Below are 13,780 nucleotides of genomic sequence, written 5' to 3' on the forward strand. Positions count from 1 at the left end.
CCATCATCAAAAACTATCTTGGCTGGATCAGCACTTATGGTGACATGATCATATGCCTGCTATGCTATATCCCCATCAATAACAACCTGCTGGACCGGTTCATAGATGCTGTTGACGACCTGATCTCGTTTGCTACTATCATCAGTGACCTGCTGTCCTGGATAGACACCACCACTGACTTGATCTTCTGGATCCCCACCATCACCAGCAGCTCCCTGCTTGCCTGGATGAACCCAGTCAATGAGATGGTGACCTGGATTACCACCAACAGCACTATAGAGCTTCTTTACGTGATCTGTAACCCCACCGCCATCAGCTGGATCGGCTTCTTCAGTGACAGGCTCACCTGGATCGCCATCACACTCCAGCTTCTGACGTGGGTTATGCCAAGGGGGATAGTGACCAGCATCACCGGACCGATGGACTATATTAACTCGGTCAGACAGTTCCTGGGACGGGTCACCGTTGCCATCCTAATTGTCAATATCCCCGAGATTAAAGGTGTCATTACCATCATTGCCAGTATACTATGGGCATTCACCACCAACCTGTATGTATGAACACTGGAAAAGATGAATAAACATTTTTATTAGACAAATATTCCAATAGTTGTAATTATTGTTATAATAGACAAAGTAGGGAATTTATTATAAATCAGTGTTTTATATGTCAGTGAGAAACAAAAATATCTAGGAGTAAGGTGCCCCAAATGTATGAAGAGCCGCAGTTGAATATGGTTTCACATAACTACAACTCCCAGCATGCCCAGACAGCCAATAGCACTGCTCAGCCTCTGATTGGTGGAGCACTTTCTCGTACGGTAATAACTCAACTAAACCCTTCCCGCAGAATGCCTTATATAAACGGCGGATTGGGCAGGTCCTTTGCGCATTCCTCCGTGCGATGCGCGGCATCGCATGGGTTAACTGGCAGAAGTCCCACTGTTACCAGCAGGAGACAACTTCTGCAAGCCCCCCCAGGACCATCTGTGGATGGTCCTAGTCAGCAATCACTGTGATTGGTCCCTGTGGAACAATCACAGTGTCTCAGCTGACTGGGGGGGTTAATGTTCATTTCCTTTGGTCTGCCCACAGCAGCACATACCTGGGACCAGGACCGGCGGTAGGCACAAGTGGAGGAGGCAGCTGTGGCATCAGACACAGCAGTGAAGATCGCTGTAATGGGATCTTCCCTGCTGCTTCTAGGAGTTTTAAAACTACAACCCCCAGCATGCCCAGACAGCCTTTGGCTGTCTGGACATTCTGGGAGTTGTAGTTTTGCAACATCTGGAGGGCCACAGTTTGGAGACCACTGTGCAGTGGTCTCCAATCTGTGCTCTTCCAGATGTTCCAAAACTACAACTCCCAGCATGCCCGGACTGCCAAGGCATGCTGGGAGTTGTAGTTTGCCAACATCTGAAGGGCCAGATGTTACAGAACTACAACTCCCAGCATGCCTGGACTGTCTCGGCATGCTTGGAGTTGTAGTTTTGCAACAACTGGAGGCACACTGGTTGGGAAGCATTGTCTGTTTCCTAACTCAGTGTTTCCCAACCCGTGTGCCTCCAGCTGTTGCAAAACTAGAACTCCCAGAAAGCACTGACAGATCATGCATGCTGGGAGTTTTAGTTTAGCAACAGCTGGAGGCACACGGGTTGCGAAACACAGAGTTAAGTAACAAACTCAGTGTGTTGCAACCAGTGTGCCTCCAGCTGTTGCATAACTAGAACCCCCAGCATGCACGGACAGCCAAAGGGCATGCTGGGAGTTGTAGTCTTGCCCACCCCCCCATGTGAATGTACAGGGTACAGGGTACATTCACATGGGCGGGGGTTTACAGCAAGTTTCCTTGTTGTAAACCCCCGCCCTTGTTATGTGCCTTGAGGGGTGTAGATTTCAAAATAGTATGCCATGTGGGGGCTTTTCTGCTGTTCTGGCATAATAGGGGCTTCCTAAATGTGACATGCCCCCCAAAAACCATTTCACTCTCCAAAATTCCATTGTTGCTCCTTCCCTTCTGAGCCCTCTACTGCGCCCTCCGAACACTTTACATACACATATGAGGTATTTCCTTACTCGAGAGAAATTGGGTTACACATTTGGGGGGATTTCTCTCCTTTTACTCCTTGTTAAAATTCAAAAACTGGGTCTACAAGAACATGTTAGTGTAAAAAATTTAGATTTTGAATTTTTACCTTCACTTTGCTGCTATTCCTGTGAAACACCTAAAGGGTAAACAAACATTTTGAATGTCATTTTGAATACTTTGAGGGGTGCAGTTTTTATAATGGGGTCCTTTGTGGGGTATTTCTAATATGAAGGACCTTCAAATCCACTTCAAAACTGACATGGTCTCTGAAAAATTCCGATTTTCAAAATTTCGTGAAAAATTGGAAAATTGATGCTGAACTATGAAGCCCTCTGATGTCTTCCAAAAGTAAAAACCATGTCAACTTTATGATGCCAACATAATATATTGTATATAATATAATAATATAAAGATATCTCCCGTATGATGCCAACATAAAGTAGACATATTGGGGGAGATTTATCAAAGGATTTAGACTGGTTTTTCCTGTCTAAATTTGTCGCACAGAAAGTCTCAGTCTAAATATGTGCGACTTTTCTGCGACTTTTGCTGTAGAGGATTTTTAGAACATGATGCATGCAAGTCTATTTTAGACGGAAATGCATTGGAAAATGCATTGGTGCTGAATTTATCAAGTGCGACTTTTGTGCGACAAGTCGCATCTGCCCAAAATACGCTGAAATGTCAGACCATGTTGGAGCAGGTCTAAATGCAGTTTAAGCTGTAGACCCTGAAGTCTGAGCACAGAATTTATCAAGGGCTGTGAGACCTTTGATAAATTAGGAGCACAATAGACAGGAGACTACCACATACGCTGGTCTATAAGCATACCCAGAATAGACTAGATTAGGAAATGTCCCCCATTGTATATGTGAATGAATATATCATTTATTTGGGATGTCTATTTTCCTTACAAGCAGAGAGCTTCAAAGTTAGAAAAATGCAAACTTTTCAAATTTTTCATAAAATTTGGTAATTTTTCACCAAGAAATGATGCAAGTATCGACCAAAATTTACCACTAGGATAAAGTAGAATTTGTCACGAAAAAACTATCTCGGAATCAAATTCATAAATCCAAGCATCTCAGAGTTATTAATGCTTAAAGTGACAGTGGTCAGATCCTTAAAGGGGTTCTCCGGTGCTTACACATCTTATCCCCTATCCAAAGGATATGGGATAAGATTCCTGATCACGGGAGTCCCGCCGCTGGGGACCCCCGGGATCTTGCACCCGGCACCCTGTTTGTAATCAGTCCCCGGAGCGTGTTCGCTCCGGGTCTGATTACGGACGACCACGGGGCCGGTGGCATGTGACGTCACGCCTCCGCCCCCGTGTGACGTCACGCTCCGTGCCTCAATGCAAGCCTACAGGAGGGGGCGTGACAGCTATTACGCCCCCTCCCATAGGCTTGTATTGAGGAGCGGAGCGTGATGTCACAATCTGGTAGTACCCCCAGATTAGCCCCCCAGTAGGCAGGTAGTACCCCCAGATTAGACCCCCCCAGAAGACAGGTAGTACCCCCAGATAAGAACCCCCAAAGTGGACAGGTAGGGACAGATTAACTCCCCCCCCCCCGCAGTAGGCAGGTAGTACCCCCAGATTAACCCCCACACAGGCAGGTAGTCCCCCCAGATTAACTCCCAGTGGGCAGTTAGTACCCCCAGATTAGACCCCCCCAGTAGGTAGGTAGTCCCCCCAGATTGACTCCCCAGTGGGCAGTTATTACCCCCAGATTAGACCCCCCCAGTGGGCATTTAGTACCCCCAGATTAGACCCCCCCAGTAGGTAGGTAGTACCCCCAGATTAGACCCCCCCAGTAGACAGGTAGTACCCCCAGATTAGATGCCCCAGTAGACAGGTAGTACCACCAGATTAGACCCCCCAGTAGACAGGTAGTACACCCAGATTAGACCCCCCCAGTACACAGGTAGTACCCCTAGATTAGACCCCCCAGTAGACAGGTATTACCCCCAGATTAGACCCCCCAGTAGACAAGTATTACCCCCAGATTAGACCCCCCCCAGTAGACAGGTAGTATACCCAGATTAGACCCCCCCAGTATACAGCTAGTACCCCCAGATTAGACAACCCCCACCCCCGGCAGGTACCTTTTTAGTTGCCGGGGATTCAGGGCAGCACCTTCCCCAGATAAGAGCAAGCACAGCTACGCGCGTAATGACGCTCGGTCACGTCACACTCTCAGAATACCTAGGGCCGGCGTCAGAACGTAGGCCCTTAAGTTCTGGGAGCGTGACGTGACCGAGCGTCATTACGCGCATAGCTGTGCTTGCTCTTTTCCAGCCTGGCCCACAGGGTAAGCGGCTGAAATGGGATATTTCCTGGTTGCCAAATAGGCCAGTCCGGCCCGTGTTACTGTACCTCGGCAGGAGGACGGCCCAGCCTGCGGCCCTGACAGGTATTATAAAGATATGCAGGTTCATGAACTATTTCTCCCGTTTCTATCTTCCGTCACAAAATAACAGCCGTTATTAATAAGGGGCTATAACGGGTTAAAACGGCTATTAGAAAAATCCCATAGACTATGATGGGATTTTCTAACGGCAGTATAGGATTTTGGAACTGACGTTTTCAGCTGATTTTCAGACGGAACTTCGTACGGATGTTTAAAAACGGAGAATTTTGTAGTGTGAAAGAATCTTAACAAACACAATGATATATATAAATGAATATCAATTAGATATCATTAGTAAGAAAGCATTACAAGCTTATTAGTTAATTGACTATAGTAGAACAATACATGTGAGTAGGAAGTAACTTGTTACAATACAAAAAAGCTACTTTGGTTAGGATATCATATACAGACTCTATCTAGAGCAGTGATTCCCAACTAGGGTGCCGCGAGATTTTGCCGGCAAATATATATTTTTTAATTCACTGGCCCGGCTTGTGCGTCTGTATTTTATGGCGCCGCAGGGGGGAAGGGAAGTATGTGAGCGCTATGCTGTGCGTGCACACACCGCATCCCCCTGCATCCCTCTCACCCTGCTGCCCAGTGAGTGAGTGCACTGACGGTGCTCTACCTGCTTACCGTGCCGGTGTAGTGACCCGTGCCCCAGTGTCCCCCTCCCCTCCAGCGGCCCAGTGAGTGAGTGCCCTGTCGAAGCCCTGAGTCGGTGCCCTGCGGAGAGGGAAGGAAGGTGGAAGCTGCACCTGATTAGTGTAGTGCCAGTGTAGTGAAGAAAAATGGCTTAAGGGACTGTACGCTTTCCTACCCTCAGTTACCCCTTCTTAACCCTGTCCACCCCCCTCACCCCTGTCATCCATGTCCACTTTGTCCACCCCTACCCCGTCACCCATGTCCACCCCCTATTCACCCCTCTGTCCCTTTGTCACCCCTCTTTTATCCACCTTGTCATCTTTCTCCACCCCCTGTCATCCCTGTTCACCCCCATATCTCCCGTGTCCACCATCCTGTCACCCATGTCCACCTTGGCCACCCCTGTCCATTCCTCTGTAACACATGTTCACCCCCCATCCACCCCTCTGACCACTCCCCAGTCTACATCTGTCACCCATGTCCCTCCACCCTATTCACCCCTCTGTCCCTCCTGTCCACCCTCCTGTCATCCATGTCCACATTGACCATCCCCCTATACACCCCTCTACACCCCTCTGTCACCCAAGTACATCCCTCTACACCCCTCTGTCACCCAAGTACATCCCTCTACACCCCTCTGTCACCCATGTACACTCCTCTACACCCTCTGCCTCCCATGTACACTCCTCTACACCCCTCTGTCACCCATGTACACTCCTCTTCACCCCTCTGTCACCCATGTACACTCTTCTACACCCTTCTGTCATCCATGTACAACCCTCTACACCCCTCTGTCACCCATGTACACTCCTCTACACCCCTCTGTCACCCATGTACACTCCTCTACACCCCTCTGTCATCCATGTACACTCCTCTACACCCCTCTTTCCCCTATGTACACTCATCTACACCCCTCTGTCACCCATGTACACCCCTCTACACCCCTCTGTCACCCATGTACACTCCTCTACACCCCTCTGTCACCCATGTACACTCCTCTACACCCCTCTGTCACCCATGTACACTCCTCTACACCCCTCTTTCCCCTATGTACACTCCTCTACAACCCTCTGTCACCCATGTACACTCCTCTACACCCTTATGTCATCCATGTACACTCCTCTACACCTTTCTGTCACCCATGTACACTCCTCTTCACCCCACTGTCACCCTTGTACACTCCTCTACACCCCTCTGTCACCCATGTACACTCCTCTACACCCCTCTTTCACCCATGTAAACTCCTCTACACCCTTCTGTCACCCATGTACACTACTCTACACCCCTCTGTCACCCATGCACATTCCTCTATACCCCTAAAAACCAGCCCTGGAAAAATAGTCACACCAGCCCCACAGCATTGCACAGTTATTGTAGCAGTCACTTGCGCTACCGCCAGAATCATGGAACTCAGTTCCCAGTGTCCAGCGCTTCTGGGTTAGGTCACCTGATCTCTCACAGCTGCTCATTCAATTACAGGCCGAAGCAATGTCCAGACTCAGGCGCTGATTGGATGGCTGGCCATGTGACGTCACGTCACCTAACCAAAAGTGCCAGATACCAGGAACAGAATTCCGTCATTTCAGTGGCAGTGTAAAAGCCAGGAATTTTAGAGAGGTTCTTTTTTTTTTACTGTTCCCCCTCCCGTAATAGATATTACATAGGGTTAAAATACCGTGGGCAGCATAACACTGGTGCAGGCATTGAGACATAGTTTGAAAAAGCTACCAGAATACAGGTAAATAGTCACAGGGGCAGGTCCTGGCGGCTGCTCCCTGCCCAGCCGGCTTGATTGACACGTCTCTCTAGTCTCTAGCAGTGAATATGGAGACCCTGGAAGACAGTGGTCAACACTACAAAGTCCAACACTACACCTTTTCCCGACTTTGCAGGTTCCTGCATACAGATGGGGTGCTCAATCCCAATAGTTTATAGCAGTAAGCATAACAGTCTCACAGTAGAACATTATTGGAAGCACTCACCAATCAACGGGGCAACATTTCCTTTGCACAGGCTTTGATAAATCTCCCCTAGGTCTCAAAACTGTGGACTGTTAGGTATTCCAACAACGGTCTGTGCATGCTGGAAGTTGTCATTTTGCTGGGAGTTTTAGTTTAGCAACAGCTGGAGATTCACAGTTTGGAGACCACTGATACAGGGAGAGATGCGTCACCTGCCCTGCTGAGACCCGCCCTGAGGACAAATCACCGGTTTCGGTGGCATTTACAATCTAAGATTCCTTTGAATGACCGAGTGTCATGGGATCGTGATGCCTGCGCCAGTTTTATGCTGCCCGCTGATTGGGCAACATAAAACTGATAACAGGTTCCCCTTAACTGTAGTTAAATTAAAAAATATAGTTATTTAGAAATAATGAATAAACAACCAAAATTGCAAAAAAATAAAAATAAAAAAGAGAGCCAAAGTGCCCCTCCCTTACACAGTAGTAACAGCAGGTCTCCTCTTCCCAGAACCTACCCCCTACCCGACATTACAGGTCCCCCCTCATCACAGGTCCCCCCTCTCCAGCCCCCCACATCACAGGTCCCCCCCCTTCTCCAGCCCCCCACATCACAGGCATCCCCTCTTCAGCCCCTCATATCACAGGTCCCCCGTACCCAGCCTCCACATAACTGGTCTCCCCTCACCCCCAGCACCCACCAACATTACAGCCCCCCTCCTTGCAGCCCTCCACATCACAGATCCCCCCTTTGCAGCCCCCCACTTCACAGGTCCCCCTTTGCAGCCCCTCACTTCACAGGTCCCCCCATTTGCAGCCCCTCACATCACAGGTCCCCCCTTTGCAGACCCCATCATCACAGGTCCTCCCTTTACAGACCCCATCATCACAGGTCCCCCCTTTACAGACCCCATCATCACAGGTCCCCCCACCTTTGCAGCCCCCCACATCACAGGACCCCTCTGCAGCCCCCCAACATCACATTTCCCCCCTTTACAGACCCCATCATCACGGGTCGTCCCCCCCCCTTTGCAGCCTCTCACATCACAGGTCCCCCCTTTGCAGCCCCAAACATCACAGGTCCCCCCTTTGCAGCCCCACACATCACAGGTCCCCTCTTTGCAGACCCTCACATCACAGGGCCCCCCTTTGCAGCCCTCACATCACAGGTCCCCCCCTTTGCAGCACTCACATCACAGGTCCCCCCCTTTGCAGCCATCACATCACAGGTTCCCCCTTTACAGCCCCTCACATCACAGGTCCCCCTTTTGCAGCCCCTCACATCACAGGTCCCCCCACCTTTGCAGCCCCCCACATAACAGGCCCCTCCCCCTACCTTTGCAGCCCCACACATCACAGGTCCCCCCTTTGCAGCCCCACACATCACAGGTCCCCCCTTTGCAGCCCCACACATCACAGATCCCCCCTTTGCAGCCCCACACATCACAGGTTCCCCCCTTTGCAGCCCCACACATCACAGGTCCCCTCACCTTTGCAGCCCCCCACATCACAGGCCCCCCCTACCTTTGCAGCCCCACACATCACAGATCCCCCCTTTGCAGCCCCACACATCACAGGTTCCCCCCTTTGCAGCCCCTCAGATCACAGGTTCCCCCCTTTGCAGCCCCCACATCACAGGCCCCCCCTACCTTTGCAGCCCCACACATCACAGGTCCCCCCTTTGCAGCCCCACACATCACAGATCCCCCCTTTGCAGCCCCACACATCACAGGTTCCCCCCTTTGCAGCCCCTCAGATCACAGGTCCCCCCTTTGCAGCCCCACACATCACAGTTCCCCCCTTTGCAGCCCTCACATCACAGGTTCCCCCCTTTGCAGCCATCATATCACAGGTCCCCCCTTTGGAGCTCCTCACATCACATGTCCCCCCTTTGCAGCTCCTCACATCACATGTCCCCCCTTTGCAGCCCCCCAACATCACAGTTCCCCCTTTACAGTCCCCATCATCACAGGTCCCCCCTCCCCTTTGCAGCCCCCCCATCACAGGTCCCCCTTTGCAGCCCCTAACATCACAGGTCTCCCCCTTACCAGACCCCCACACACACACCACATAACAGGACTCCCACCCTTTCCCTTACATAGTAATAACATTAGGTTCCCTTTTCCTCTCACCCAGTATAGTAGATCCTCCCCCGAGCAGCTGCAGTCACTGTGTGCGGACAGGAGGAGGGGCCAGGAGCAGTGAGGAGGCAGAGAGTAGAGGGGAGTGTACTGTCTGTACAGCTCCCATTACAGACTCTGTACCCCAGACCTCCGGACTTCCGCTCACTGTATCAGCCTGTCAGGAGCCTCAGACCTGTGTGTGATGTTGCAGCTGTGGTGCACACAGGTCCAGACACTGCTGACAGACTAAAGGCGGGGTTCACATCACGTTTTCTCCCATACGGGAGCGCATACGGCAGGGGGAGAGCTAAAACCTCGCACTCCCATATGCTTTCGTATGCGCTCCCGTATGTAATTCATTTCAATGAGCCGGACGGAGTGAAACGTTCGGTTTGGTCGGCTCATTTTTGTGCTCTATGCGCTTTTTCCCCGGACCTAAAACTGTGGTCAACCACGGTTTTAGGTCCGGTTGTTAAAGCGCATACGGCGCAAAAATGAGCCGACCAGACCGAAAGTTTCATTCCAGCCGGCTCATTTAAATGAATTACATATGGGAGCGCATAAGAAAGCATACGGGAGCGCAAGCTTTTAGCTCCCCCCCCCCCCCCCCTATGCGCTCCCATGTGGGAGAAAACTTGATGTGAACCCAGCCTAACACAGTGACTTGTCAGGACTCAGGCACAGGGCGGCGGAATTTTCCTGGTATCCCGATAGGCCAGTCCGCCCCTGGATAATATCCCTCCATTGCCCCAGCAGAGAAAAGTTGGACTAAGGACTATCTCCTGCAATGATAGGTTGGGAGATGCATATGACAGAACCCCTATTCAACTGTGTAAAATAAATGAAGGAAATATTAACCCTTGACACTTTGGTTACTTCAGTGTATGCATTAGATTAAGATTAGATTAAGTGAAATGCAGAATAATACATTTTGCAAACTTTCCAGGACCTGATACACATTTTATGCATTAAGCTAAATTTTAGACTATCGTCTACCCGGCAACTTTCTGGCAAATGGTAGCTGGAACAGTTGTACAGGGTCACGACAACGGCTTTAGTTAAGTTGTATTCATGTCTATTAATTTAACAATAACATCCTGTCTGCTGTTCCACTGTCTAGCAGCAAATAGGTATTGGCTGACCAATTCATTTCTTTTTAATCTCATTTGAATTTTTCTATTCTTAGGACAATTGACTTGGATCACTGTTTAGTTCGTCAATCAAGAGAAAATGGGAAGGAAATCCTATGTGTGGTCATGGAGAGCATTCGGACAACTCGCCAGTGTTCTCTGTCTGTCCATGCTGGTATGCGGGGAGAAGCCATGAGGGTAAGTATGCAGATATCACACTTTTCTGTGAACAACTTTCTAAATTGTCTTCTCTGAATTTAGAAACCCTACGTGGATTTCTTTACACCATAAGGCACTACAACTCCCAGCATGTCTGGAGAACAGCAAAAGCCTGTCCGGGCATGCTAGAAGTTGTAGTTTTGATTGTAGATTTGCGCCAAAAGATGCAACAAACTTAAAAGTTGAACATAATAAATCCCTGGCCACTGTAAAAACACAACTCAAAACACGTCTACCACGTAAAAAACACATGTAAATGAAAAGTCACACATAAAGTTGCAAAAAATGCACCGTGCCAAAAGATTGTGACTAGAGATGAGCGAACTTACAGTAAATTTGATTCGTCACAAACTTGTCGGCTCGGCAGTTCATAACTTTAATCTGCATAAATCAGCTTTCAGGTGCTCCGGTGGGAAAAGGTGGATATAGTCCTAGGAGAAAGTCTCCAGCCCACCAGAGCACCTGAAAGCTGAACTAATGTATGCAGGATAAGTCAGCAACTGCCGAGCCGAGAAGTTCATGACGAATCGAATTTACTGTAAGTTCGCTCATCTCTAATTGTGACAAATATACCCAGTAAAATGCTCCATAAATACCCCCCCCCACACTGAAAAACACTGCCATAAGACTATGGTTATACTTCAACTTACTGATCAATAGCTTGTTGTGCTGACATCTAGTGGCCAAAGATATAACTACAATAATTTACTCCAATATTATACTTCATTTTTTGGAATCAGTATTTGGGCGGAAAATGCCCAGGCATTAGCTGGGAGTCAATAGGGAAATATAAATTCCATTCCTTCCTGGTGCTTTTGTTTAGGTGTTTTTTTACATTTTAGTGCCATTTTTAAATTTTAGGGCAGTTTTTCAAAATTTACTGCATGCTCTGGCCATAGCTTTTTTATCTGGATTTTGTGGTTCTATAGGTTGGGGAAAAAAACGTGTACATGTATGTGGCCATTTTTTATAGTGTTTATCTAAATTTACCCAAACACCGCCCACAATTTTTAAGTAGAAATCTTTGAGTCATGATGAAAGAATCACATGTTTTGTGATGAAACTAACAGAAAAACAAAGGAAGAAAACAAGGACAAATAAAAAATGTCTATATAATGCACACCACCACATAATACCACAATAACCACATCAAGAAGGAATAAAAAGACAGGGCAGGTGTTTGACTGGGCAAAAAAAAAAATAGCAAACATAATCCATAGTCTTGATTTTTCGTTATTAAGCAAATGGGGCTCAAGTGCCCAGGGGGCGTTCCTCAACACGACAAGAGCCCATGTAAGTCCAGACCATAGCCTTTCCTCTGTCTAGTCAGTCAAATGGGGTAGGCGAATGCAAGCAGGCTGTGGTTGGTAATAACAAGGACATGGACTGGATTTCATTGGAATCTTGCTGTAATTAAAGGGGTAATCCGGTGAAAACCTTTTTTTCTTTTAAATCAACTGGTGGCAGAAAGTTAAACATATTTGTAAATTACTTCTATTAAAAAATCTTAATCCTTCCAGTACTTATTAGCTGCTGAATGCTGCAGAGAAAATTCCTTTCTTTTTGGAACACTGATGACATCACGAGCACAGTGCTCTCTGCTGACAACTCTGTCCATTTTAGCAACCATGCGTAGCAGATGCATAGCAGATGTATGCTAAGGGCAGCTTGGTGGCTCATTGGTTAGCACTGCTGCCTTGCAGTGCTGGGGCCTTGGGTTCAAATCCCACTAAGGACAACAATAAATAATAACATCAGCAGAGAGAACTGTGCTTGTGATGTCATCAGAGAGCATTCCAAAAAGAAAAAGAATTTCCTCTGTAGTATTCAGCAGCTAATAAGTACAGGAAGGATGAAAATTTTTTAATGGAAGTAATTTACAAATATGTTTAACTTTCTGCCACCAGTTGATTTAAAAGAAAAAAGGTTTTCACTGGAGTACCCCTTTAAGAATGCCCCCCGGGCACTTGAGTATTATTTACATAATAACAAAAAGTCTTGTATCTTAGCACTGGAAAGGACTATGGAAATGAAAAAAAAAAGTATGTGGTCATTTGCTTAATTACACCAATTCCTGCTGACAGGTCCACTATAGAGTTAGTACTTCCCGTGTTCTGACCAATAAGGAATATTTGTATCTTTCGATGGGTAATCAAATATTCCCTATCTTCACTAATGACATTTCTTGTTTCCTTTTGAATTGCAGTTTCACATAATTGATGAGAAAAACCACAAAGGGCGCGACAAAGCTATTGTATTTCCCGCGCACACAACCATAGCGTTTAGTAGCTTTGATCTGTACATTCATCTGGATGGTCACTTTGGTAAGTGTCATCTTTTCTGATGTCTTATGTGTATGTGAAAAAGAAGACTACAAGGAGGGTACAAAGGATGTAGTACACTCACCTCAGGGTGTTGTGCTGTCAACATCAGTATCCGTCTTGTATACAGTATAGCCGGCAACCGCCTGCATCAAACCATATGATAAGAAATGGATCCCGGCACTCACCAGATGATGCAACAAGATCAGTTTTATTTGTAGGAATACATCTTTAAGTACAGGACGCGTTTTGGCAATGTATGCCTTCCTCTGCTGTCTCAGACAGCAGAGGAAGGCATACATTGCTGAAACGCGTCCTGTACTTAAAGATGTATTCCTACAAATAAAACTGAACTTATTGCATCATCTGGTGAGTGCCGGGATCCATTTCTTATCCTATTGACTATCTTATCCACGAGCACCACCTCTACGACGAAGTGCCGACAAACCATCTATACCACTGCATCAAACCATATGTCTGGTCAAGGAACGGAAGTAGCAGTCAGATGTGGAGCAAGTCCAATGAGAAAAAGATAGATGATTCTTTTGGCACTCACCTGCAGACAAAGTATTTTAAACAGTAACCAAATTTCAGGACAAAGATTTATAATAAATAAATGCCATATTAACGCCTAGAGGACACAGGGTGTACATGCAAGCCCAGCGCCTCAAAGGGCTTACTAAAAGACGGTAAGAAATGGCTGCTATTCCCTAATAAAAGTTGACATCACATAATATAGAAACATAGAATGTGTCGGCAGATAAGAACCATTTGGCCCATCTAGTCTGCCAAAAAAAAAAAATGTAAACAAAGTCTAGAATTGCTGAGTTTTGGTCACTTCATATACCAGAATTTTTTTTATAATTAGTGATCAAATACT

At 47.4% G+C, this 13,780-nt stretch overlaps 1 protein-coding gene across 5 annotated transcripts in view; it reads left to right on the forward strand.

Moving 5' to 3' along the window:
• LOC130284227 (pejvakin-like) overlaps positions 1-13,780 on the forward strand; it is a 59,761-nt gene that overhangs the window by 42,076 nt on the left and 3,905 nt on the right. For 4 of the 5 annotated variants that reach the window (XM_056534369.1, XM_056534367.1, XM_056534366.1 and 1 more), the window contains exons 3-4: positions 10,417-10,558; positions 12,786-12,903. In XM_056534369.1, coding sequence (XP_056390344.1) covers positions 10,417-10,558; positions 12,786-12,903 — 260 coding nt within the window. Of the gene's footprint in view, positions 1-7,286; positions 7,364-10,416; positions 10,559-12,785; positions 12,904-13,780 lie in introns of those variants that run through there. The other variant, XM_056534368.1, reaches the window with a different exon arrangement.

Source organism: Hyla sarda, chromosome 8, assembly GCF_029499605.1.
Source record: "Hyla sarda isolate aHylSar1 chromosome 8, aHylSar1.hap1, whole genome shotgun sequence".
In the NCBI taxonomy this organism is placed as follows: Eukaryota; Metazoa; Chordata; class Amphibia; order Anura; family Hylidae; genus Hyla; species Hyla sarda.